The sequence below is a fragment of the Zonotrichia leucophrys genome, chromosome 11, assembly GCF_028769735.1.
Source record: "Zonotrichia leucophrys gambelii isolate GWCS_2022_RI chromosome 11, RI_Zleu_2.0, whole genome shotgun sequence".
NCBI lineage: Eukaryota > Metazoa > Chordata > Aves > Passeriformes > Passerellidae > Zonotrichia > Zonotrichia leucophrys.
In genome coordinates, this window is record NC_088181.1 from 17,945,553 (window position 1) to 17,973,398 (window position 27,846).

A 27,846-nucleotide genomic window follows, 5' to 3' on the forward strand; every position below is an offset into this window, starting at 1 on the left:
GAATACATGTTGCCGTGTGTTTTAAACTTTCGGGTCCCTTTGCCAGGTGTGGCAATACCTCTCTTCCCCTTTCCCCCTCGCCCCCTGCTGGGCTGTCAATCAGTTTTAACATTCCAACAAGGCGGCGTGTGGTTGGTCAAGTTCAAAGGATGCCCCTCAGGCCTAGAGGTCATTGGTCTGTCTAGGTGTCAGCCCCCCTGAGACCCTGCCCCTCTCACCTGGTTGGTGGCTCACCTGTCCCCTCCCCCTGCCTTGGGAGCTTAAAAGGTGAATCAGACCATGCGGCCGGGATTCGGTTGGAGCTCTTCCCAAGATGCAGACCTCTGTAACCATGGAATAAACCTCTGGATATTAAACCCTCCAGCAGAATCCTCTCCTTTTTCTCTTCACCATCGCCTGAAGATTTCCTCCTGAGGTAAATGGAGTTCCTAACAAGCCTGGACTTGTTTAGTGCCTGGCTGCAACCACCAGCAAGCTAAAGGTGTCTCTGGGGTGATACACCACAGTTGCGGCCTTTGGCCTGGCAGCAAGGGTCAGACTGGCCCAGGCACCATCTAACTGGTAATATTGGGATTCATATTCCAATAAATACATACATTTGCCTAGATGTTCTCAGGGCTGCATATTCTATCACATCAGGGTCACCAGGTGTTGTAATCATATTGTACTTTATCATATTTCTAGGGTCTCATACTTTCTGGATGGTTTTCTCACAGCAGCACTTCACAGCAGTGTTGTTGTTGCTTCTCAGTCAGGGCTCCTCTCCAGCTCTCCCTGAATGCCACACCGCCCTTTTATCCCAGCTACCTCCACAGGTCACAGCTGCAGCCCATTTACAATAACTAGAATCAGGGCAGGGTCACTTATACAATACAGAGATCTTTTACTGCCATACATATATTTACTCAGGCCCCTATAGTAATCTTCCCTGTGGCGCCCGTTCAGCACCTCACGGTGCGGCGTGGCCGCTTTTCCCAGCACCCAGTCCTCCCCACGCATCTTGGTTTTTATCAATCTTATTAAATTCCATATCAGTTTCCAAGGTCTTAGGATTTTAATTGCATTTCTGTCGCTTTTTTCTGTCGCTGCATATATTCACCAGTTTATGTCCTTGTATGAATATTTGATGCATTCTCTTTGGTAGGTTCTAATCTCTGATTTTTAGTTCATATTATCCAATCTAATAAATTCTCTTTTTCAAAGTAATTTCTTTAGAAAATGGGTCCATACCTGCATTGCTGGATGTTCTTCCATGGAGACGGATACTCCCATGTTCTCCTGTGGAATTTTCTCAATTTAAACGGGGTATATAATAAGAATTCCAGATTCTTAGAAGCTTTTTGCCACAAAACAGACCTGCCCACTGTATAAACTGGCTGGATCTTGACGCTCACCTCTTGTTATATCTGGTTATTGGCTGGCCTGGCCACTCTCTGCACTCACCTTTTGATTCTTTCTTCATCTTCCCCGCGGGTCTGTCGGGTGGCTCTGCCCTCACACCGGCCTGCCTACTCCCATTGTAGCCACAGGAGCTGGCTGAGTCGTGTCACGTCGGGGTCACTACAAGTTTGTCAGAATCCATGTGTTCTGTGGGTGGTGAGACAGGGATGACACAGCCCCAGAGCTGCATGTGACAAACTCTGTGCTTTATTGTTCAGAGCCTTCTTATTCAGGGAGTCCAAAACTCCCAGGTCTAGACAGCTCATGGGTCTGAGTCTCACAGAGCCCAGCTCCTGAGCAGTGAGGTGCCGGCAGCCCAAGAGGGAAGGTGATCAGTGAAGGTCCCTGTCTGTAAACCCAGGGACTCCAACGCCACAGAGCGGCTGGAGCTGGGAGCACACTCCACCTGCCCACAGCTTCCTTTTTCCCAAGCAGCTCAAGGGAGGCACAAACAGTTCTGTTAACTTCTCATGGGGCTGAGATCATCGGAGCATGTCCAGCCCCAAACCTTAACAAGGCAATTTTGCTGACCCGGAATTTGTGCTTCTAACAGCTGCACATCACTTAGAGCTTGTTGGCTGCTCTCTTTCACAGATTAAATCTCCCTCCTTGTTGATCAGGTTTACAAGTTACAAATTATCAAACTGCAAAGAACATCCTATCTTAATAAAAATTTGCATATTTCACACTCAGCAACAAGATGATCTGAGAAGAGAGACTGGCACAGAACAAACATAGTCACTCACCACCTTGGAAAGGCAATTATAGTAATTATGGATATATAATAAACTTAAAAAAAAAAAAGATTAAGGCTTTTCTTGACAGAATGTGAAAAACAGAACAGCAGCAGTTCTTCCTGAATAGTATCAGTAAATGTACTGCTGAGAATTTCTTCAACTATTGGTGCATCTGGGAATCTGAACCAAGTGACCATGAATACTAAAGCTATGAGATAAAATGAGGCTTGGGACATAAGGTAAGGATCTGCAGTTTAAATGTGGCCTATTCAATGTGGCCATGGTGTTATTCCTTTCTCAGCTGTTTGACCATGTGTACCAGTCTTTATTCTTGGAGTTTAAAATCCACAGATGGACAGAACACTTCCTCTCACACAGCCAGAAACTTCTTTGTAATCATGTGTGCCTAATGTGTGCCTCCCTTCTACCCAGGAGTTGTGCTGATGGCTCTGCACTCCCAAAGACACAGGATTCCTTCTGTCTTGTTAGGATAAAGATATTTGTGAATGTGCAGGGACAGACACATTGATTCAACAAACACACCACTAATGGACATAAAGGCTGTGCCAGAGCAAAACAAGGGCAGGGGTAAGAAATGTGTGACACAACTGGCAGCATGGTTGCTGCAATTAGCTGTTACTGATTGCCACAACTGGAGTTTTTCACAAGTTATGGAAAATGCAGAAAAGGGGGTGGCCAGGTAGTGCAGATGACACTGCTTGAGATCCACAGGTGTGCAAAAGCAAGTGAAGCCAGGGGTGAGGAGGAAGAAGAAGACACCTACAAAGGGTCACCAGCTGCAGCAGGAGCTTGGGCTGTCCCTGTGAGAGCCCCCAGGTGCTGTGGGATGTGGGAGCTGGGCACCAGTGCAGGGGGAGTTGGAGTAGGGCTGTTTGTTTATGGCCATGAGGAGAGCTCTCCTGGCTTCCTGCATTCCCACATTGTCCCTTTGTGTCCTGCTTGCCATGTAAGTTGGCAAAAAAGCCACTTCCCTCCCAGTGTGCCCTGAGCCCTTCCCCAGCTGGGGGAGCAGGGGGTGCACACTCTGCATGTCAGCAGATCTCCTCTCTGGTGCTGCTGAGCCAACAAGGTGCAGGGAGCACCACCAGCCTTTGCTCCCCCTCTGCCTCTGTGGGCGTCTGTCCTGCCAGCACTGCGTCCTCCTGCAGCCCCTGCAGCGGGCATTTGCCAGGAAGGGGTGAAGGACACACAGTCACAGCCCAGAAGAGGCTGTGGAAGCGCCTTAAGCCTCAGGTCCTGCACAGACACCTGCAAAGATTCATACCTGACACCATTTGGGTGGAAGAAAGAACCTGGGCACATTTCTGGCTTCTCGCGTGCGCCTTGACCTCTCGGAATGAGCCTCCATCAGTTAAGTGAAAGAAAAGGAAGCTCCAAAAAATCAAAGCACCATTTATTTAGAACAATTCAGACAGCAATAGAACAGGTAGAGATTTTGTGTCCTCTTTTGTGAGATGTCAAGCTCACCTCACAGACTTTGTTTGGTGGATGCTCTGCTGCCTACAAGCTGTTTCCAGTTAAAGAAAGCAGAAAGAGTCTCTAGGAAGGACAACTGACCTTCTGAAAGAAGAAGGGAATAAGCATATAAAATCATCTGACATTTACAGTATATTCTATATATATAATTTCTTACAGATTTCAGTTCATTTGCCCATTCCCACCTCAGTATTCACTTTTGATATGCACTGAGTAGGTACCATTGTCTGTCTGGATTTGGACAGATTGTGGGGTTTTTTTCTGGTTGCTTCATTAAATAGTGATTTTCAGACTGACGAACATTCTGAATGCCCCTTGTTTCTCTCCCTTCACTGTGATTAGGACAGCAGATTACACAACAGTGAGTTAGAAGGTGATTTTTACTCTGTATGCTGTTGCCTTCTGATACAAGGCAGGCGACCTGGTTTCAAGAGACAGCACGGCGACCCATTCTCCAGGGCTGCTCGGGCCTAAGAAACATGCAGACACCAACGTGGTGGACGGTCAAAGGCCTTTATTATCTCTTCTCGTGGGGTTTTATAGTCTAAGGGGCTTCTCTACATCAAAGGGGCCTGTCTTTACCATCTATGGTTAGTAAGGGATGGAAACTTACTGGGTAAATGGAAAATTACTGGCATCTGGTTTAGGGGGCTGCATTCCTATGTTAATTTTCTTATCTAAGAGAACAGGGGCCCTGTCTTCCTGTAACATCGCGAGATCTTCCGAACACCTGACCTATCTACCACATCTCCCCCCCTCTTTTTCAGAAATGAATGGGGTAGTTACATACATAGGTACTGAAATGAGGTATAAGGTTGTAGTTCGGTAAGGGAAAGGGGTTTGGTAAACCTGAGTAAGTTTTCGCCAGTCAAGTTTAGGACTTGTGGCTGGCAGTGTTCCCTGGTTGGATTCGCTGGCCGATGAACAGGATGTTGGCCTGTTCCAGGCGGGTCTGAACGAATGAGACCAGCTTGTTCAGCAGGCATGATCCGAAGGTAATCGCTAGAAGCAGCAATGCCAATGGACCTATTAGGGTAGAAATCAGAGTGGTTAGCCATGGTGATTGATTGAACAAGGACTCGAACCAGCCCTGTTGGGCTTCCCTGTCCTTCTGCCTCTGAGCCAGTCTGTTTCGGAGTTCTGCCATGGAGTATCTTACGACTCCTGTGTGGTCTGCATAGAAGCAGCACTCCTCTCTCAAGGCGGCACACAGGCCCCCTTGCTGCATGAACAGGAGGTCCAGTCCTCCCCTGTTCTGCAAGACCACTTCCGAGAGAGAGGAGATTGACTTCTCTAGGAAGGAAATGGATTTCTCGATCCTTTGTAAGTCCTCATCGATTGTCATTTGCAGCTGGGACAGTCCTTGGTGCTCTGTCGCTAGGGCTGAGACACCCGTTGCCGTTCCTGCTGCTCCTAAACCGAGCAACATCGTGATAGTTACACCTGTTATTATTTCTCTTTTGTGGAGCCAGCTGTGTTCCTCAAAAAGGTGGTACACTTCTTCGTCTGAGTGGTACAGGACCCTAGGAACAATCAGAACTTGGACACAGAAGTCATTAGGGTCATCAAATTTGGCAAGGAACACACAGGGACTCACTCCAGATCACTGGCAAACCCACATCCCAGGTGCGGATGGGACTACCCACTTATTGTTTTTCCTGTTAGGCTTGACAACTTTGGTGCAGACGTTGCCTCTCCGCCTAGCTAGGGTTGCACTGCCAAAGCATCTGCCCTGGCCTGTGACTTGGCTTAGGGTGATGCCTTTGCGAGGGGTTTCCCATCTGCACTGGTGAGGGGCATCGGCTGTGGAGTAACTGAAGGGAGTGTTTAAAGCGATTCCTTCATAAAAGGGGGGTTTGACATCGTAACAAAGCCAGCAGGATTTGGTTAGGTTAGGGTTGGATTCATTCAGGGATAAAAAGGTAGCTTCTAACATACGAAGGATTGGGTCCGAATCCGACCCGGATAAGCGGCCTATCTGAAAGGCTTCCGGCAATGGCCGGTCGGGACATTGCTGACTCCTGTGTGCAAGGTTTTAGGGTAGGTTGCGTTTCTCCCTTTCGGCACGCTTTTAATCACTTTGGTCCGACCGCTCGGGGTGCCGACGGTTGGAGCCTGATAATTCACACATTCACTCTTTCTTTTGACCCTTGAAGGACTACTGTCCACGTTCGGTCTATGGCCCAACTGGGGTGATGAGTGTGCAAGACCGTCATGTTATAGCTAGTGCATTTCCGAATTTTTGGGATTTTATGGTGATTGTGATAAAAGCTTCTCTGGAGGAAGACGGGTGTTTTGCAGCCACTGGGTGCCCAGGTGAACTGTAAGAATTTGTCGGGTTCTTGTGGATCCCACCCAGGCCCCGACGGTCTGGCATCTGTAACAATGGTTTCGCAGCCCCAGTGCCCACAATATCCCCACCCTGGGTGATTGCAGTAACTTTTTCCTGGGTTTGAGGCTGGGCACCAGTAGGATAGGTACATCTGTGTGGCGTGTGGGGAATTGGGGTCTACCTTTGGTTGTCCTGGAAACAGGTCGGTAACGTGGAGCACGAAGGATGGGGTGTTTGGTGTGGTGATTTCCCTGAGCACCTTGTCGCTACTAAGGTGTCCCATGAACCACCTGAATGGCTGATGGGGGTAGTGGTCTGGGCTGGCTTGTCCTCTGGTGACAAGCCCCAACAGCAAAATCACACAGAGACACCCTTGATGCTTGAGTCTCACCCGTGCGGGTCTCTCGGGTGCTGCCTGGCGGCTTGGTGGTCTGTCACTTTCCTCTGGGATGGGCATGTACGCGTCACGAGGACGTCCTATGAGCATGTCCTGTAAACAGAAACTCACAATTCTCGTCAGTCTAAGTGGACACCATCTGACTTTGCCGTCCTTTTTGACAGCCACATACCCTCTCCCCGTGAGCCTCAGCCTCTAGCCCCGTTCTCATTTGCCCAGCTCGTTTCTAATTACCACCTGCGGGCCCTCCTCTAGCGTTCGGTTGGCCCAGTGTTTTTGGACAGGACTGTTTGTTTCGTCTCCCCTGGGGAACTGATTCAGTGCTAGCAAAGTGGTTGCCAGCATACGCGCTTGATCCCTTGGGGGAATGGCATTGGCAAAGCCCTCTGCCTTTGCCAATACTTCTAGCTTGGTTTTCAGGGTCTGATTTGCCCTCTCTACTATGGCCTGCCCGGCGCTGTTATACAGGATACCTTGCACTAATGTGATGCCCCATTTTGAGGCGAATTCCTGTACTGGTTTGGAGGTGAAATTGGACCCGTTGTCTGTTTTGATCTGCTTGGGGATACCAAGCCAAGCCGTGGCTGTCAGCCAGTGCTGAATTGTGGCCTTGGAGTTTGTTTTGGGGTGCTGTGTGGCTATGATCGTTCTGCTATAAGTGTCCACTGTCACTGCAAGCCATGCTCGGGGCTTCAGCAGTTGACACCAGATGAAGTCCGACTGCCAGATCTCTGAAGGCTTGAGACCTCTCGGGTTGACCCCACAGGTCCATGGGGGTGACTTCTGGCAATAAGGACAGGTGGCTACCACGTGTTTTGCGTCTGCGGTCGGGATCCCACATCTCTTCGCCAGTGCTTTGGCTCTGATGTGGAGCGACTCGTGCAGCTGACGAGCTTCCTGCAATGTCCACACGCCTTTTGCTGCAGCGTCCGCTTTGTCGTTGCCGATCTGGAAGTAACCTTTGTCTGGTTTGTGGCTGTTGATGTGAATGACTGACACGGTGCCCTGTCGCGAGGAGAGTGCTTCTTCCAGCATTAGGGCTGCTGCTGATGTAGACACTCCTGGTCCTGCCATGGCTAGGCAAAGCCTTGCCACGAATATAGGGTCCGTTACTATGTTAAGGTGTTCCTCTTGAAAGAGTCCGCATGCCAAGACCACTGCTGCTGCCTTCAGTTGTTGCACTGACAGTGTGGGGTCACATGCTTTGACGCAATGCCATTGCTCTCCTGCCTGCCACACTGCTGCTGTGGTTGAAGTCATGGAGGAAGCGTCTGTGAAGACCGTTGGTCCTGGCTGCGGTCAGTCCTTGACCTTTGGCGGTATGTCCATGTCGACTACGGTCAGCAGCTGAGTCCAGGGTGGTTTGGAGCAGTAGGAGATTTCTCCTCCAAAGCCGGTGAGAGCAAGGGCTAGGTACTCCGATATTGTGGCTGACTCCGTGGTTGGTTGCTTGCGAAACGGAAGGTGGATGCTTGTCGGCTCGATTCCTAGGTGTTTCAAAGCGAGTTTCCTGCCTTTCATGATGAGGTTAGAGATGCATTCGATTCCCAGGGAGAAAGCACGGGCAGGTCTTCCGAGAACCACCCATTGAATCGGTCGGGCCTTTTCAGAAGGTCCTTGAGCCAGTGCTCCCACTCCCCCCCTCGGTGTAAAGTGAACATATAAGTCCAGTGGCATGGCTGGGTTCCACCTGGCGAGTGTGCCCGTGGACATCTGGCTTTCGATGAAGTCAAGGGAGCTCGTTGCTTGCGGTGTGAGCTCCTTGGGTTCTTAGGAGTGCTTTCCTTTCAGGAGGTCATATAGGGGGTCCATGACCTCAGGAGAGATCAGGACAATGTTGCGAAGCCATTGCAGTGATCCCACCAGGCATTGCACGTCGTGTAGTGTTTTGACGTCTCGACTGACCTTCGCCTCGGGGGGTGTCACGTAGGAGCTTGTGATCCCCACTCCCAGGAAGGTCACACGGGGTACTCTCTTGATCTTTGCGCTCGCGATCTTGAAACCGTTGGCCTGAAGGGTTTCCGTGATTGCGGACACCAGGTGATCTACTTGGCTTGCCGATGGTGCTGCGACTAGGGTGTGGGGAAAAATCCTGCAGTCTGGTCCCGTGTCCGCCCAGAACTGAAACCCTATGGTGTGTGGATCCTACTGCCGTAAAGGCGGCATGTCCCCCACACCTTTAGGGGTTCCTTCCCTATTCTCATGGCCAAGGCCACCCAGGGATCCCGCTCTGGGGCGTCTCCTGCTGGTCTTGTGGCAACAGCGCGGCTTGTGGCGGTGGGGGGTGTGAGGGTGTTACTGGCGGTGCTGCCTCGCTCTGCCATTGCATCATAGGCAGGGATGCAAAATTGACTGCTCCCTGTGAGGGCATAGGGCATGAGGGTCTCCTGCCCCCCTGGGGGTTGCTATGGCTGGGCCGCTGCATCGGGGTGTCTTCCCGCAGCTCCTACAGATCCCTCTCGGGCGTGCTCGGAGTGAGGATGTTGCCAGGGAAAGCTGTGCTGGCTGGGGACAGCTTGCTGAGTTGCTGCCCTTCCCCAGAAGCCTGGGCTGACGCGGTCGTCCTGCCGCCCCTGCTTAAATACAATCCGCCCCGCCCCATCAAAAAGCATGCAGCTTATTTGCGTAATATCAAAAGTGAGCAGATCGTTATTGCTAGAAAGGTCGTCCACAAGCGTGGGTACTACAGCTGAATTGACCCCTTTTTCTGAAATCGCTTTGACTTCTTTTGGGTTAACTGGGGTATATACCCTTTGTTGGTTTCCCTGCACTCCGGTGACCCTCACCGGGAAAGCGTTCATGGAGGCTGCCGGTGTTTGGCCTCTACACGTTGCTTTTATTTTTCCCCAATCGGTGAGTTTGTGTTGCGATTGTTTCCCGATATTGTTTAAAGCTTTATTCGGTTTAGCTCGAAACCGTATTAATTCTGCTCTCTCGGTTTCCGAGTCCGAGCCGGGCTCGGTCAGCTCTCCCGAGCTGTCTGAGCAGCTGTTACTTGACTCTGAGGCGGAAGCAGACTGGGGGTAAACTTCCGGAGCTCCGTGCTGTTTGATGCAGCTCCGACCCTGCTCCTCCCTTCGGGGGTGGTGCCGTTCCCTCCCCCTGGGCTCCCCCCGCCTCCTGCTGGGGGAGGTCCTTGCCCTATAAGGACCTAATTTGAATAGAGCGCTCTGATTGGTCCCACGCTCCACCGCGGGGGCCGCCCCCTCTCCCCCCTCGCCCGCGCACGCGCTGTCAAGCAGGCTGACTGCATTTCCGCCCCCCGCCTCCTGCCTTCCGCCCTTGCTATGCGGTTGGGCACCATTTTCAAATGCACACAGTGGAGTCGAGTTTCCACCGATCCCGGTGGGGTCCGACAATCTGGCCACGCTCCGTGCCCCCTCTGCCAGTCCCCGCCAGAAGGACCGCGCGCGCTGCTCTGCCTCCCGCGCTGGGCTGGCGACCGGCGGGGAAGGGACGGATAGAGAAACCGCGGATTTTTCAGAAGGTTCCACGGGGGGGCTGGGACCCGGCGGGCTCCGCGAGAGGGTCAGGGGGTCCCCTGGGGGCTCCGGGGGGTCTCCTGGGGGCTCCAGGGGGTCTGGGCTCGGGCTCGGAAAGGGGTGGAACGCGTCCAGCCCCCGCATATTCCCGCATTCAATCCAATCGCTCTCAGACGCTGTGTGCGTCACGGCCCCCGCCACCTGCTTTACTGCAAGAAATAAACGTATATGCGCGGCTTTCCACGTCTCCTGTTCTTCTAATGCCTTGCGTAGGGCCTCTTCTCCTTTCCCCCACGCTTTGAGGCTTTTACCACTGCCTGAGGACTTAGTATCCTCTGCTAGGGCGGCAGTGTGCTTCTCCCACACTTCCGAATATGATATATTTACCGGACGTTCGATCGTCCCCAGCTCTAGGAGCCTTGCGATAGCAAGATTAGAATTCCTGAGCTCACAATTAATTCCCCATTGCTCATGAGCCTGACTTACAACCCTCGCTGTGGATCCCATGGTCCGTGCTGGTCCAGAGGTAACCTCCCACTGCACAAGGCCAGCTGTGCAGCCGCCGCTCTGTGTCCAGGCGAATTCCCATTCACCGGGCGCTTTCCCGGGTTTCGGCACCATAATGTTGCCTTCTGATACAAGGCAGGGGACCTGGTTTCAAGAGACAGCACGGCGACCCATTCTCCAGGGCCGCTCGGGCCTAAGAAACATGCAGACACCAACGTGGTGGACGGTCAAAGGCCTTTATTATCTCTTCTCGTGGGGTTTTATAGTCTAAGGTGCTTCTCTGCGTCAAAGGGGTCTGTCTTTATCATCTATGGTTAGTAAGGGATGGAAACTTACTGGGTAAATGGAAAATTACTGGCATCTGGTTTAGGAGGCTGCATTCCTATGTTAATTTTCTTATCTAAGAGAACAGGGGCCCTGTCTTCCTGTAACATCGCGAGATCTTCCGAACGCCTGACCTATCTACCACAGTATGCTGACAAACTCATTTTGTTTGACTTTCCTTTGGGTTTTAAAAGCAAACTGTGCTCCCCACAGATCTTATAAATCTGTGTGTTTTCTCCTTCCAGTCTGACTTTGTTTCAGGACCTGTGCCCAAAGCTCCACTCTGTGTTCTTTCAGTTTCTCTGCTGCCTTTTGCTCCAGGTCTATTCCCAGGTATTTTTCCTCCAGGTCATACTGAGGCCAATGGACCAAGCCCTCTCCATTGGGATTTCTGGAAATAACAGAAGGAAAAGTTAGCTCTCCATTTGCCAATCCGTTGCTGTCTGACTGCTCAGGTTCAGAGCATTTCAGAAAACCAGCAGGTGAGCCCAGCTGATGTGATTCTGGTACCTGAATAAATGAACAGTATTTTATGAAAGTGCTTATCAGTGGAACAGCAAAAGTGTAAAAGTTGCCATTACTTTTAGATCTAAAACTCCATTGCTGATGGAGTAACTGCCCTTAGATTTTTTTCTTCCTCATGTCTGCAGGTGTTTTTAAAGGACCTTTAAGAAGAGAAATTGCTTCAATATTTCTCCTATATTCTGTCAAATTTCAGGAAGCACCATATAAGTACTGCTTCAGGCAGGTAAGTATGGTCTGGGCAGCACAGACTGAACTTGAGCTGTAATTAGCACTGTGATTCTCACCCATTTTTAGCAAAGTTGGTCCAGTATCTCATCACAGTTCTGCTAAGTTCATTTTCTTCTTTTGTAGCACCTCCTGCAAAGGGAGAGATGAAAGGGCCACATTAGAAAGTAACTAATGAGTATCTGTATCATTGCAACAATTCTCCTGGTTGCCATGAGCTGTTGGAGGTTTTTCGAGCAGAGAGCTGCAGATGAATGATGTAATGCAAAGTATCTGCTAGTGAAGACAGAAGATGCTTATGCTCCTAATGATGCTTATGATATATAAGGTATGCCAATAATAGACATAATGTTTGTAATGCTTATAAAGAGAGAAATTCTATTCTAAAGCCATGCAGTAATTGAAATGAGAAGTAATGAGGGTCTAAAAGGAAGATGGAGGAAATATGGGTACATCACCAGCTAAGAATGGCTTTCCAAAGACAAAGGCAATCTCAGCTCCATGATCTGCTTTTACAAACTCTGGTACCAAACCTTCCACGGAACTCGGCCGATGTTGGAATTCATAAAAGAAGACTGGGTTGCCAGCATCTAGAGGAGACAGAAAAGTGCTGGTTTGAGAGCTGAAAACACTGCTCCACAGATGATAAATATTCATGAATACCTGTTTTGGTTAAATAAAACCACTACCAGTTCTCTGGATAGTGAAAAGTGCTGCACACTGTCCACACCACCCCCAGACAGAACTGTACAGCTGTTCTGAAGCTGCTGGGTACCTCTGTGGGATCTGGCCACTTGCACAGATGAGATGACAAAGTAGACATCTCCCATTGCATCCAGGAGGCCATCTCGGACCTGGGCAGGGCTTTCTGCATCCCCCATGTACTCCTTGTACACTCTGTCAACAACTTCAGATGTAAGGCCCTGAAACAGCAATGAAAAGTATGATGATGATGATGAATATTGTAAGGAGCAACAGCAGTGGGTGAGTGTGGCCTCTGCACATCCCTGGCTAATCCTCACCAAGAGCTTTCAGAGAAAATCCCCAGCTGTGTCAGAGTGTGGCTCAGAGCTCAGAGTGGAGTTACACAGCTGTGGATACAGGTGGTCTTGGGGACAAGAGGGATGCAAGATCAAAGGATCAACCACCTTTAGATAAGCAGCAGTCAGTGATGCTGACTCTTCTCTCTTCTGTGCAAACACCTTCACAAGAGCACAGCAATCCTGCTGGATTTCATCAAATCCATGGATTGTTGTCGATGACCATAATTTCTCCTGTTCAGAACAAGCCTGGGCTCTGCATTTCCAAGTTCATGGTGAATCTTTGTGTCATTGAATGATCCTTGCAAGTACTGGCCCTGCTTCTAGATTCTTTAATTCTTACCTCATAATCTTTACTTTTCTATGGAGTAGCTTCAGGAGAGCACAAAGGCACCACAAAGCCAAGAGATTTGTAAATTACAGGGAAGCAAAACCTCAAGAAACCTGAAGGAAGGTGTCAGTGCACCCCAAACCTCTCGGGCTTTCCTTTCAGTGCCCAGCTACTGCTTTAGGAGGTTGTGTCCCATAGGTCTCCTGCCAGACCTGCTGCTGCTCTGCGTGTCTTGCATGACCCAGGGGGATCTACAATGTCCAAGCGACCTTGTTTAGGTACTGCATCACTCCTGGATTCCCACAGAACTCCTTTTGAAGCAGAGGGGCATTTAGGCTGGGAATGTAGAGAGTATTTCCAGTGACTGGAGGTTACAGGAGTGCAGCACCTGTGTGCCTGTTTCTGCCCCAATGCAGGGAGCTGTCCAGCACAATGGCATTTCCCTGAGAAATGTGTCCCTCCAGGGGTAAAACCAGGCAGACCAGCCAAGCAGCAGCACTGGGTTATTCTGAAACTGGTCTCTTACCTTAATGAATAGTGCTAAATTGCTCTGTAAAATCTGACGTGCAACATCTTTATCCAGACCATCCACAAAAGGAGGATATTTCAATGCCTGCATGATACGGAGAATCATGCTGAGTTCAAAATCTTCTACTCACAAAATGATGTTTAAATATCAATATATTTAGTTCCTTACCATAGGCATTACCCATCCAAATTCACAGTTATTTACTCCTATGATGTATGGGACACCATTGATTGATTTTTCAGAGAGTAATTCCATGGGACTCTTTGGAAAAAATACACCATCTACACATGCACTGATGAAAAAGTAATCCTGAAGAAGAAGCGAAAAAAGAAACCTTCATTAGTGCATCCATTTTGCTTCCTAAGCATGTTCAGATTTTTACTGCAGTTCCAAAGAGAAGCCAAGTGAAAATACAAAACATAATGGTAACCAAGGCATCTTAACATTTTATCTGACTACTTTTTTGCACTTGGTAGAAGACTGTGAAGACTAACATTATATTTCAAATATTTCTGAAGCAGAAGTCATTATATTGAATTCACATGTTAGTTAATTATGGCCATGGATGTGTGGTACAGTGGGGAAAAACCACATCTGTACTGAAGTTTGAAAGACACATAACCAATGAGATAGGAACTTGTAAGTAGGACATAACATATGATTTGATTTTCAGCTTCTCCAGAATCATCTGTGCCATTTTCTTTTCCTTGGCCTAGCTGAGCATGACAGCAAGCCACAGGTAGCTCCAAGTGCATGCAGAATGAATGGCAGGAACCTGTTTGCAATTTTCAGGCGAGGTCTCATTGCAGATCTGCAGTGCTGTCATGTCCTGAAAAAGTAAAGAACGTCAGATTTTACATCCACTTCAGGTTCTCCTAATATTACATCCCACCAAGGGTATTCTCTGGGATTAAAAATTCTGAGGTGTCTTTTAAATGCAAGAAGAATTATTTCACCTACCATTTTTTGTTTTATCTGTAGTAGTTCTTCTTCAGTTTTTCCTCTCAAGCATTCAACCATTGCAGCTGAACTGGATTTTTCACAGCCAGAGACAGCAGCAATTTTCTGCAAGCAGTGAGAACAAACAGTTTTGGACACATTTCCTCTGTCTGGCTCTACAAGACACCAAGTGCAGCAGGAGCAGCCAAAGCTCCTGCACAAAGGATGCTGGAGCCTGGTTTGTCCCAGCTCCTGAGGGAGGGCACTGGAAGCCCTCACAATCCTTCACACCACGGGCTGGGCAGGAGGGGAAAACCTCTGCCTCCAGGTTCTCTTGATACAGAAATATTCTGAGACAATCCTGGTAAATAACAGACTGGGCTGAGAAGGCTGGGTGACATAAAGGAGTTAGAGAATAAACCATCTGCAGGGCAACAGAGAGCACATTCTACCACTCTTGGTGATGTCTTTTTGGCTGGAGCAAGAGCTGCCATTAGAGACAGCTGTCTCTTTGATGTGCTAGCTTCAAGGTTCTGGAAATTGTTCTTTGCAGTTGAAGAGAAAAGAAAGGATGAAGCCATAGTTCTCAAAGTAAAAAAAACCTGAATAAAGTCTTGTTTATTTGTAGACCACAGGCATCAAACAGGAGGGGAAGAGAAGAGTATTCAGAGTCTGATACTGTTTTCCTGCCAAACAGTATAAATTCAGTTTTTTTGAAGACACTACAAATTACAATATTCCTTGACATTACATTTTTCTCTTATTAGGGATATTTGGGTGTTTGAAAAGCAACACATCGTTAAACATGTACTATTTGCACACAGAAATACTGCCTTTAAAGACTGCCTTCACCCACAAGAAATGTGAATTCACATGATTCAATACTTTGGACTGAACAGTTTAAGATATATCTGGAAAAAGGAATTAAAATTACCACAAATACCCACCTGTGCATCCTCCTTAGGCTGGTCAGTGAACAAGCCCAGGGCTGCAGTGCCACTCTCTGAAATGGCCTTGTGGAACAAGCCCTTGGCCAGGGGAGATAAGACCTGTGAGAAAGCAAGGACAAGCATGACAAGCAGTGTGTTCTCCCCTGGGATTTTGGGTTTCAGTATCAGCAGGGGCCATTGGGGGCATTTGGAAAGCCCATGTGCTAAGAGTGTCCCTGTGCAGCCTCTGGCCACCGCCCAGCTGTGCAAAGTGCTTTGGCAGCGCTGGCAGGGATGGGGAGCTCAGGGCCTTTCCCTCCCCTGCCCTTTGCTCCCAGGGCCTCCCAGCAGCACCCTGCAGGGCAGGTACAGATGGGATGTGCCCAAGGCAGGCTGGCTCTGCTGCAGAAGGGCAGGAAAGAGCTTTTGGCCACGGGAAGCAGGGATGTGCATGCCAGGTACAAGGAAGCGTGGCTGGGCTGTGTGAGCTGTACCAAAGTGGGAGCGACTGGAGAAGGAGAGAGTCACAGCCAATGTGCTCTGTGTTGGAGTAAAGATTTTACACAATCACAGGGTCACAAACTGCTGGGCTGCACCAGCTGCCAGAACTATTCACCTCTATCACTTTGCACAAGTGGCTGTCAAAGCAAACAGAAATTGGGCAAGAGTCCACAACTCCTCCTAAAGGACTTTTCTCATGAGATTAGACTTTGACGGTTTTTTTACATTGAAAAAACCACTCCAAACTAAAGAGAACTTAATTCAACAGATGAGTAATAACATTCTGTTACTTAACCACAACATTTGAGTATGAAAATGACAAATTATTATCATTAAAAATCTGTGTTGATTTGCCTTGTTGTGTTATGAAAGACCCAGGTGATGTGTCACTGTAACCCCATCCCTTTTCTTTCACTGACTTCACATGCAAATACTGAAAATGGATGGAGGGGTTTTCCCCCAAGTAATTACAATTCATGATTACTGGGAACTTACAAGAGCAGAAACACTGATTCCTCCTGCAGATTCTCCAAAGATAGTGACAGATCCTGGATCTCCTCCAAAATGCATGATATTTTCCTGAACCCAGCGAAGAGCCGCCACTTGGTCTAAATATCCCCAGTTACCTCGGGCATGCTCATCACCAGTGCTGCAGGGACAGAACAGATTTGTTCAAGTGCTCAATGCAAGCCAAGAGGCAGAGGAAAATACAGTCTGTGGTGTGAGAAATCATCTGCCATTCTCTACAGAGAACTTCCCTCCACGACTGACAAATGGATGGCTCGGGCATCCCTGAGATTGGAGCAGCAGCCCCACAAGAACAGACCTGGAAGCTGCCTTGGCACTGGAAATTGTCCCCAGTGCTGCAGGTGCAGTTCAGAAATGCTTCTTTGCATAAGCAAGTCTTCTGCACTTCTCTTTACAAAGGCTTTGCACACATCCTTTCGGAAATCACTTGGGAAAAACTGACATCAACCAACTTACCTAAAATATCCAGCAATACCGAGTCTGTACTGAATTGTTACAACCACCACGTTGTCAAATGCTGCAAATACTGAGCCATCATATGATGAAGCTGCTCCAAAAACTAATCCACCTCCATGGATCCATACTAAGACCTGGAAAAAGAAACACAGGATCAACCCAGCTCAGGTAAGAGCCCCCAGTGAGAAAAACTAAATATAGCCCATGATACAACATTTTGTGCTATTTCACTCCTATTCTTTCAGAATACATTTCACAAATTGCATAAATCATTCAAATCTGAGGCCTGCAGGGCCACAAACTGGCACTGCTTTTTTAAAATGTTTACACTGTGTCAGTGCCCTGTGACTTTGGACTGATCCTTTGGATTAAATCAAGCACTGCTTAGCTAAATGGCATTACAATTTTACTTGTAAAATAGGATTTTGTCTCTTTAATTCCAGCTAATATTTGCTGGGACAAAGCATGTAAGTTGTTCATCACTGCAAAAGTGCCCCTGCATGTCTGCTCATGGCAGAGGTTGAAGTTTTCCTGTCAGGTAATTTTGCTGAAGGTGTTATAAGGATTTTGCTTACAGGCAGCTTCTCCTTTTCTCCTGTCGAAACAGGTGTGTAGACATTTAGGTACAAGCAATCCTCAGACACTTGCAGAGCAACTTTCTCTTTTCTGTTGGTAATCAAGTCTGAAAAATTCTGTCCTAGTACTTGGTCCTGTAGACACCTGAATAAACACAAAAGTAACAGGGTAACAGGCAAGAGAATTCACTAAATCCTGCAAGCTGTGAAGAGAAACGTTTTTGTACTTCCACAACAAAGTGCCAAGCAGAAACCGATCTCCAGCACACGTTTAGATTGGTATGTGAAATACATATGAAAATATAAATGAATTATTTGAAGTCTCCAATAGCTTTTTACTTTGCAATGGTAGATATTGGACTTGAGACACTAAACAGGGCCAGTGGAACAACTCAAGGGAGTGAGACATTTACAAGGTAGATTGGAATTGCTGTGCATTTCCTATGTGCCCTTTTAAGCACTTGACTCAGCAGTTTCCCCCTAACGCTGTGTTCCAACATTTCCTCAGCTCCTTTCTGTCCCTGCTCCAAAGGTTTCCAGTGATTGGTAAGGGATGGCCAAGAGCTCCTGAGGCAGAGCATTGTCTGTAAGTGCTGCTCCATCTCAGCTCTCTCTGATGCCTGTCAGAGAGCAGCTGCTGGCACAGAGAGCAGCTCCCAGAGTGCCTTTGGAAATGCATCCACTGGGACAGCTGCAGGTGCAGCAAGGGGGCACCAAGGAATTTGTCTTCATGGATGGCCCTGTGAGCACATCAGAGTCCTGGAAGTGCCCAGAGTTTAACATCATGACAGGGTCAGTGGTTTGGTCATGGCCTTACATTGGTGGGTAGGAAGTGGCATCTCTGACACCTTCCCATGGCTCAGGTGGCTGTGGTTCAGAAAACCTCAGTGATCCAACGGGAGGCTTAGCAAAAGGAAGTCCCAAAAAGACATTTACAGTCTTCTCAGCTGTGTCCACGTGGAATTGGTACCCTCGGACTCTCCCGTATTTGGTCTCTGCTTCTGGTTGTTCTGCGGGACAGCAGCACAGAATCACATCACTGCTCTGGTTGTAAGTAATTGCTGTACAATTGCTGTACAAATAGATTTGCTACTTAAATGTCCACCTTTAGTGCACTTAGACCAGTAGTTTTTATAAATAAAGATTCAACAAATCACATCAGCTTTAACACTACACTATTTTATTTTACTCTTTTAAATTAATATTAATTTTATTTTACTCTTTTAAAGTAAAATTTTATTTACTCTTTTATTTTAATATTAATTAGATTACTAGTGTATATGATTTTAAATTTTAGATTAATATAATTTAAATTTCAATTTTAAATTTTTAAAACTTAATTTTTATTTTATTCTGATACAGTTTCATTATACCTTTATTAAATCAGGATAGCTGACATTATTCCAGCCTTCATTTTGATTGGCCTGTATGTCCATCTCTTTCAGGTATATATGTATTGTCTGACCACACATGCATTAGCGGTTACATAGAGATCTTACTATTATTTATTTTGTCCAGGGTTGTTAGATAAAAACCCATTTTAACCCCATGCTTCAAAGTTCTAATGTCAAATAACGATGTGGTACTGTGGCTGCTCAGCCTCAGCAGGCAAGATTTTGGGACAGGGGTTTTTACTTTGCTTATTGCAAAGAAGGCAAATAAAAGAAATGAGTGAAAGCAGATTAAAAGCTGAAATGAAATTTTTACTACTGCAGCTCAGTTTGTGTGCCCAGGTCTGCCCAGGGTTTGTACCCACCACTGCCAAGGGTTTGTGCCCATCCCTGCCCAGGGTTTGTGCCCATCCCTGCCCAGGGTTTGTGCCCATCCCTGCCCAGGGTTTGTGTCTATATCAGCCCAGGGTTTGTGCCCATCCCAGCCCAGGGTTTGTGCCCATCCCTGCCCAGGGTTTGTGCCCGGCTCTCGGCTGGCCCCGGAGGCAGCTGCCGGTGCCCTCTCTCCTGCAGCTGCCCCGGGCCGTATCCCCGGTGTTTACCTGTGGCCACCAGCGCCGCGGCCCCGAGGCAGAGGATCCAGGCCAGCAGCGCCGCGTCCCTCGCAGCTGCCATGGTGCCACTGGCCCCCAGCCGGCGGGCCGGGCCTTTATAGGCTGGGCCTGGGCCGCCTTACGCAAGGCAAACCCGGCTGAGGCGAGGCAGCGCTCGGGCTGCGAGCCAGGCCGGCACTGCCGGGCCCGGCCCGGGAGCGGGGAGCCCTCCTGCCCGCGGGGCTCCCGCTGCCTCCCCAGCGCTCCTTTGCCACGGCAGTGCCGGAATCCCGGGCACCGCGGCCTCCAAGCGCTTTGCAAACGGCCCGGCATTGCCGGGAGCGCTGTCCTGCTGCTGCAGCACCTCCGGCTGCGGCCCCGGGGGAGGCTTTGCTCAGCCTGCCCCGCACACACCTGCGGGGCACCTCGGCTCTGCTGGCTCACATTCACTGCCCTTGGGACTGAGATCTGCGGTGGGAAACACAGCCTAGCCAGCACCAAACCACAGCCCTGCAGGTGTACTTTCACCGAAGTAAAAGTGGAGTGATTTTTATTCTCCAAAAAGCATTTTCCTGACAAAACTACCAATACTAGAAAATCCCTGGCTTTTTCCTGCAGGATGCAGGAGACAACTCACTCATTTCTGTGTGTTCAGGGATGTTTGGAGTTGTGTTGCAATACAGTCACAAACAGAAAGAAATCAGGTTTGTCCAGTGGGAGCAATATTAAAGTGTGGTATTTGGGTGGTAACTATATATCTAATGCCTCTGGAAAATCCAGAGGATTTACTTTGAATCATTTTCACATGTATAACTGAAGGATGATATGAAAAAGAGAGAACAGAATAGCTGAGTAGAGATTTTCTGCTCACATTAATCATGAGGTTGTGTTGGTTTTATGCAGGTATTAGGCTCTGCCTTTTTGTTTTAACTCTGACTCAGTAGCTCTTGCCCCAGAAAGGCAGTTTTGCAATTTCTGATTATGAGTTCTCCGTTTTCAGAAAGAGCATTTCAAAGAATCAGCTGGTCTGATGACAAAATGGTTTGGGTTGGAAGAAACCTCCAAGCTCTACTTATGCCACCTGTCCATGGGCAGGGACACCTCCCTGTCCAAGCTGGCCTTGGGCACTGCCAGGGATGGGGCAACCACAGCTGCTCTGGGCAGCTCTGGGTGCCAGAGCCTCAGCACCTTCAGAGGGGGAAATCTCTTCCGTGCATCCGATTTAAACCTTCCTCAGTTGGTTTGAAGCCATTCCATTCCCCCTTGTCCTGTTGCTACATGCCCATGGCCAATGCCCCTCTCCATTTTCCTTGGAGGCTGCCTGGGGCTCCTGCAAGGGGCTCTGAGGAGTGCCCAGAGCCTTCTCCTGTCCAGCTGAACAGCCCAGCTCTCTCAGCCTGTCTCCACAGGAGAGGGGCTCCATTTCTCCAGATCCAGTCCTGCTCACACCTCTCTTTACAGCTCAGTGGCTTACAAGAGCCACAGTCTTCAAATGAGCTCAGCACATCTCTTTTGCTCCTGTTAGTGCTGAGTGCTGTGGCTGTGCTTGTGCACTTTACTCCAAATGCTCCTTGTGCACTTTACTCCAAACCCTGTGTATGTGCACAGGTGTGATTTACAGTGCCTGGAGATAAACCCTACCCAGCTTTAACTGGGGTGCTTGCAGGGCAAACTGGTGGCAGGCACTGCAGGTGACCCCAAGCAGTGCTGGCTGTGTCTGCAGCCTGTGCTGGGTTTGTGGTGGCTCCTGAGCCCTGCCCCAGGGCCCTGCCAGGCTGTGCTGGGTGCAGCTCCTGAGGCTGAGGGCACGGCCAGTGCTCACTGTGCCCTGCCACATAGGCAGTGCTGTGAGTCTCACCTGCTGAGAAAACTATGAGGACTGGAAACTCGCCTTAAATGTTTTGCGGAGAAAAGAAGAAACCTCACAACTTTATAAAAGTTGTAAAGCTCGGTATGTTTATTTACGACGCCGGACGCACACGGAGAAAATCCTCCTAAAAAGGCATGCGTACCCCTGAAGATTTCAGACCTCCTTTTATCCCCCTTCCAAATGCATATGCATACAGTTTCACAATAAGTTCATACATATTCACCTCGCATGACACTTAGCACCAGTTCTTTATCAAAGGAATTTCTAGGTCGGGGCAAATTGACCTCGTGGTCTTTTCTGTTTTTCTTTCTCAGTCTCCTTGCTGTATCGGCATGCGAGTTTTTCCTTCAGCTTTGGCCGTTTGACTTTTCACCGTTGTTAGACACTTCACCTAATTCAGGATGGATCCCTACTCTGTCTCATTCCCCCCTTTCCTAGGAAATAAGTAAATTCTTTTACTTAATGAAAACTTTCATGACAATAAGTGTCTTTTAATGCTTCACTATGTACGTTTGATAAAGAGGTTAGTACAGCCATTTGTTGTAGTATTCTCCAGTTCCAAATTAACAATGTAATAGATAATCTTAAGCTTATCCCAACTAATATTAGTAAAACTACAATAGGGTGGCACAACTTATTAAAGATTCCATTTGCAGTTGGTGACCACCCAAAGATCACATCTCACCAGTGATGATCCATATTTTATTTTATTCTTTGTAGAACTCTGGTTATCTCCTTTGTATCATGTTGGACAGTAATTAAGGTTTTCTTTCTACTCTCTTGGATTTCTTTCAAGACTTCTAATAGGTCTTGGTGCTTAATTAATTGTTTTACCAATGTAAGGTTCGTCCCAATAGGGGTAGGTGGTAGTCTGTGATACATTGTGTAACTGGCTGTAATCAGCTGGTGGGATGTTACTGGTACCAAATACGAAAAATCACACCCAATAATCTTAACAAAATTACAAATACAGAGATTAGAATGGTTTCTACTAAACAGAACAACATCATTGCTATCAATTTGTACAGCAGCACAAGCAGTTCTCAAACATACACCCTTTTTCAGTATATACAAGCACAGTTTTCTGGTCAGTGACTGGATGAATTTCAAAGTGGCAAATACTCTGTTCAGTGTCCAAACACATCTTGGGCATTAACAGTATTGCTTTCACAAATGAATCTCATTTGTTCTCTAGTAATGCAGGATTCTAAGTTTACTGTCTGCCACTTTTCATTCATCTTTTCGTGCCCACACTCTATGTTCTGAAGGATAGAGTATTGTTTCTTCATGGTTTAATCTTAGGGCAATGATGGGATGGATAACATAAACAGTGGCATTACGTATGGTAAGCACAAAGGTAGTGGCCACATTAGAAACAGGATCATAGGTGAAATTCACCATAGTCCACCAGGATTGAAACTTCCTTTCAAAATCAATTGCATTATCCCACTCAATTTTCTGAATTTCAGCTGGAAAATTACCTTCACCCCTTTCCTATATGATCAGAGCTGCTGTTGCTTGTATCCATAACTGTGCTTGTATACAACTGAAAGCTAAAGACACATTATCTTGAACTATACTAAGTGCTTCTACTATCAATTTGTGGTCTTGGTCCCCGGCCTCTTCATACTTCTTTACTTTGGCAGTACTTTTGAAATCTGTCACTGGCTAGTTCCTAATGCCAATAGAGATTACTATAAAGGCTGCTTCAATTTTGTTAGGCTACCTGCTGCAGCAGCCAGTTTATTCATCAGTATTTCTGAATCAATTCCATTTAAAACTCCTAATCTTGTCCCAAATATGCCAGTTAGATGTTTGTTATGGGGAACAGGAACTGCTTTCTGTCCATGATCATCCCTCCCTGCCAGAGGGATGTGCTGGGCTCATACTGCAAATTCAGACACACTTCACAAGTGTATCTGACAGAGGTTTAGGTCATACTTGAGGCAGATGTTTGTTCTGAAATGTAGAGACCTCAGGGAATCTAACCTCTCCCTCTCCCTCCAAAGCACCTGATTTCTCAGATGTGTGGCAAGCAGGAATGTCTCTCCTGGTCTACAAAACCTCACTCACCTTGCCCCTAGCTAGGATCAAGCTGTGGACTGTGTTCAGGGCAGAAGATAATGGAGGGGAAATCTTGAGAGAAGAGCCTAAATTCATTGCAGTGCCTCAGAAGAAACTGGGATCAGGTTTCTGCTACTTGAAACACTCAGCACAAAAGTGATGCCCAAAATCTTACAGCCTGCTGCTGTGCTCTGAGGGGGTCTCTACCTCTTTTAAGCAGAATCCAACTGCCTCAGACTGGGACAATCACTGATCCAAATCTCAGTAGGAAAAGGGATAGCTATAAATAAGGAAAATCACCTTCCTTGCTTGGGTTAGTTTACTACCTGCAGTTCAGCATCCTTTACCAGCCATTGCCTGGGGGTTCAGCCAACCAGCTTGGAAAATGGCCTAAGGAAACTGATTTCTTGGTGTTCCTGGTTTTAGGCACCAGGAGAGCTGGCTCCTTCCTTTCTTGTTCTGCTCCTGAGATATGCCTGTTTTTGTGACCATGTTGTCCAGCCCTCAAAGGAAGTTTTTAGGAAGGAGGAGCAGGCTGGTTGGATTTTTGAGATGTTAATTCGCATTATCAACTCCACACGTTTGAGAGACCATTCTGGATTGAATAATAGCTGTTGTTCAGTCACATTCTTTACTACGTTAGGTTCAAGTTTGGAGTTTGGGTAGAGTCTGAACTAGTATGGGGTGTATAAGGCCCCGCTGTGGTAAAAGTGCAGTGTCCACTTTGAATTCAAATGAAAGTCTGACAGTAACTCGAGCTCAAAGGCAGGTCACTTCTACAGGCTGTATCAGGGTGAAATTACACCAACAGTCTGATTCACTTAGGTTATCACACACTTCCTGGTGTTCATATACACCAGGGGAGGTTCAGACACTAATTACATCTGGTCTCTCATGAGCCATCTTATTGATGACTAAGCACTTTACTTTGATTTCTTCTCCTCAGATTCCTTGAAGTGTTCACAGTTCCTGTTCTTGCTATTCTTACTCCTCACATACCTGATTCTCGTGGATTACTACAGTAGATATGTTTAAATCTTTTATCTCAGAAGGTTTTCCCATGGATCCAGTATACTGATTAAATGCCAGGGACCAAGGCCATTCAGCATTGCTTTGGGTAGAGGTACTCTCTAGTTCTAAAACTTCAGTTATAATTCCATACAAAACAATTCTGTACACTAAAGTACATGAGCTACTCCCGACCGCAATATACTCATTTTGCCCGAATAAGTTTTAGTCTCAGTTCATTGTCTCCTGGTGTCACTCCTGAAGGGGCTTCTGGGCCTTCTTCACCCGAGAGTGATGGATCCAGCATTCTGCTCCTTGATTTTGATTGCAGTGAAGGTGGTGAGAGGTACTTGCAGTGGTCTCTCCCACTATGGTTCTGAAGTCTTCTCTGTAAGAGACTTAACATATACATCAACCCCAGGCTATCTAACTCCCTGCTCCGAGTTCCAGCCACATGTTTCTCAATTACTCTGAGCTGTTTGCTTAATGCCACCATGTAAGTGGACATTCTGGACATTCCCCTTGTATTCTATATGGTCTTCTATAAGGCATTCCAAAAGGATTCAGCATTCCTTTAGCTCAAAAGGTTAAGTTTGAATTTGCAATAGTGCTAGTGGAAGAGCTTCTTGCCCCAGTCTTATGATTTGCTGCTTAATCAAATGATTCATTCTCTCCCCCTGGCCGCTTGATTGGGGGCAGTATGGGGTGTGAAGTTCTTAATCTATGCCCAGATGGCTACTAATCTGTTGCACTATTTTGGAAATGAAAGGTGATTCTTTATCTGAGGACATTGTGGTTGGAACTCTGAAGCGTGGTATTATCTCTTGTAAAAATGATCTGATCACCTCTTGAGCTTTGACAGTTCTGGTGGGGAATGTTTCTGGCCACCCTGAAAATGTATTTATTAATACCAGTAAGTACTGATGCCCCCCTTTCCTTGGGAGTTCTGAAAAGTTGATTTGCCGCTGCTGTACAGGCCCATGGCCTCTCCCAGTCTGACCGAGTTTTGGCCCGGGGGGGGGGGGGTATTTTGAGGTTAGTCTGGAGGCAAGGATCACATTATCAGCTCACCTGAGTGATAGTGGCATATAAATTCCTGACAACGATACAACAATTCTTTCAATCAGATGTGTGTTCTAGAAAGCCTGTGGGAATTACTACTTCAAAGTCAACACTTCATTTCAATGTACTCTGTATCACTCTCAGCCTTGGTCATTTCGAGAAAGGAGCCACCCTCTATAAAAGGCTTTAAGTAGTTAGGCCCTAGTGTGTTTTCTAGTGCCCTTCCTTCACTAGTAACCACAAAAATGGGAAGGGATTACTAGCTCTCTTTCAATGGTAGCCTACCCCTTGCAGTTGTATGTCTCTTTTGATTGGTATTATTGTATTATGGCTTACCTTTGAGGAAAATCTGTACCTCACCCTTTGCTGCTTTCTTTGCCTCTCCATCCGCCAGCTCATTTCTTTCCTCCAATTTTAAGCTCACTCTCTGGTGTGCCTTAATATGCCTTTTCAGGTAGCTGAACTGCTTCCAGCAGCTGGATTGTCTCTTCTTTCCCTGTGAGGTCAGCAGTCCCCTCTCCTTCCAGATGGCTCCATGTGCATGCACAACTCTGAATGCCTTTTGCTGTTTCTAAGGCATGGGTCCATGCATTTATCTCAGCATCCTGTGCAGAGGTACCTGTTGGTAAGGGTCCAGACTCTATTACCTCTCTGCAGGTAGTCACTGTGAATTTTGCAATGTCGTTTCTTGTCAGTGAACCAGGTCTCTGCATCGTCCGGAGGAGTGTCCTTTAAGTCTGGGCGGCTGGAGTAGGTAGCTTCAATGGTCTCTAGGCAATCATGGTGTACTGCTTCTCCCTGATTCCACTGAGAAAAGAAGCTGGGTTGGCAATATTAGTCACCACTATCTCTCCATCATCTTGCTCTACCATGATGGCCTGGTATTTCAGAAACCTCTCTGGTGAAAAGCCAGTGGCCACCCTTTTCTTCCAGTACTGCGGACACTGTGTGGGACACTAGCACAGTCATTTTTGTCCCAGGGTAAACTTGTGTGCCTCTTGAATGTTCAGCACAACTGCTGCTACAGCTCTGAGGCAACCTGGCCATCCTTCGGCTGTTGCATCTAGTTGCTTAGAGAAGTAAGCAACTACCCTCTGGTATGGACCCAAGCCTTGAGCCAATATTCCCAGGGCAATTCCTTGCATGGAAAAACAGAAAGAATGCTTTACTTACATCTGGAAGTTTCAAAGCTGGAGCCGACATGAGGGGACTCTCTAGCTGGCGAAAGGCCCGTGTGGCGTCTCTTGTCCACTGGAGATCTCAGTTCCCATTGGCAATAAGAGCATAGAGGGGTCTGGCGAACAGTCCATAATTATAAACCCACAGCTGGCACTACTCTGCCATGCCTAAGAAGGTTTGGAGTTCTTTCGTTGTCTGGGATTCAGGTTTTGGCATAGGGCTTCCCTGCCTTAAAGACTGCTGCTCAGCACTCACTTCTTACCCCAGGTAGATTACCTTCTGTTTCACTACCTGTGCCTTTTTCTTTGAGACTCTGCCTCCTTGGAGTCCTAGAAATTCAAAAGGCTTACCGTCCAGGCTTCTCTCGCTTCCCTCATCCAAGTGGCTACTAGAAGATCATCTATGTACTGCAACAGCCTCCTTTCCTCTTGTGGAGCTTCCCGGGACTCTGGGTCTTTGCAAGCTGTTCTCCAATCGGAGTGGAGAATTTTGAAGCCTTCAGGCACATGGACTATGTGACCTTGTGTTTGAATGCAAAAATTTTCTGGCTGGCTTCGTGGATAGGGAGGCAAAAGAAGGCATCTCTTAGGCCTAAAGCAGTGAACCAGGTTAGCTCAGGTGTTAAACAAGTTAGTAAGGTCTATGGATTTGCTACCACAGGGTACAAATTCTGTGTTATCTTATTGACAGCCCTTAATCCAGTAATCCAGTACTATCAGTTATTGGACTGATTCCTTCCTTACCTTCTCTTTGAGGGTACTACTCAGTTCTCACTGGTTGTGTTCTTTCATTAAGCTTGATGGGGGAGCATCCCATGGGGGAGCATCTTTCACTCTCTCTGGTACAGCAGAGGCCCATACCCTTGAAAACACTTATTTACTTATTCTAATATCTCCTTACTAATGTCTTTCTTAATTTCAGTGTCTGTTAATATTAAACCTAACATCTTTATATTATTTGCCTCCAGAGTAACCTTTTTCATTTGAGAATGTTTAGCAAATTGAGCGAATTGTACAAAAGCTTTTAGGTACACATAGTACACATGTTACTTTAAAGGTTTGCAAAAGTATGCCTTCTCAGACTGGCCAGTTGTTCATTCCCCACACTACAACATAAACATTCTCCACAGGTACTAAAGCTTTATTTAAAACTGAATATATGACCCTTGTGCCAACAAAAATTCTTCCCTTTTGGGGAGGTCATCTTTACCCCTCCTCCCTTACCTTGGGAGGAAGCCTTTAGCAGGTCATATGTACTCGTTTTGGGAACTGTGATTGCTTCGCATTTCAGCGTGATAATCCTTGCCTGATTTCATACGTTGCTATCTTATGCTGCATGCTGAACAACATGTTTGATTTGCTTTCTCTTTGCCTTGTTTTCCTTTT

General features: G+C 47.3%; 1 protein-coding gene across 1 annotated transcript; it reads right to left on the reverse strand.

The window, feature by feature from the left end:
* Positions 1 to 10,609: 10,609 nt before the first annotated feature.
* Positions 10,610 to 19,722, reverse strand: LOC135452598 (fatty acyl-CoA hydrolase precursor, medium chain-like). Its single transcript, XM_064722864.1, has 14 exons — positions 19,288 to 19,722; positions 18,112 to 18,304; positions 17,295 to 17,439; positions 16,720 to 16,853; positions 16,231 to 16,384; positions 15,253 to 15,354; positions 14,327 to 14,431; positions 14,142 to 14,195; positions 13,535 to 13,675; positions 13,364 to 13,450; positions 12,242 to 12,389; positions 11,925 to 12,056; positions 11,526 to 11,598; positions 10,610 to 11,107 (listed from the first exon to the last, which is right to left on the reverse strand). The coding sequence occupies exons 1-14, from the start codon at positions 19,358 to 19,360 to the stop codon at positions 10,933 to 10,935; spliced, it is 1,716 nt and encodes a 571-aa protein (XP_064578934.1). The 5' UTR covers positions 19,361 to 19,722; the 3' UTR covers positions 10,610 to 10,932.
* Positions 19,723 to 27,846: the final 8,124 nt, after the last annotated feature.

What these genes read in the sequence shown, in the direction of transcription:
- LOC135452598 (XM_064722864.1), bottom strand. Translation starts at nt 19,360, where the DNA reads ATGGCAGCTGCGAGGGACGCGGCGCTGCTGGCCTGGATCCTCTGCCTC. An exon ending in GGTATTGCTGGATATTTTAG is followed by an intron (nt 16,385 to 16,719) that starts GTAAGTTGGTTG and finishes CTGTCCCTGCAG; the next exon opens with CACTGGTGATGAGCATGCCC. An exon ending in AGCCTAAGGAGGATGCACAG is followed by an intron (nt 14,432 to 15,252) that starts GTGGGTATTTGT and finishes CACTGCTTGCAG; the next exon opens with AAAATTGCTGCTGTCTCTGG.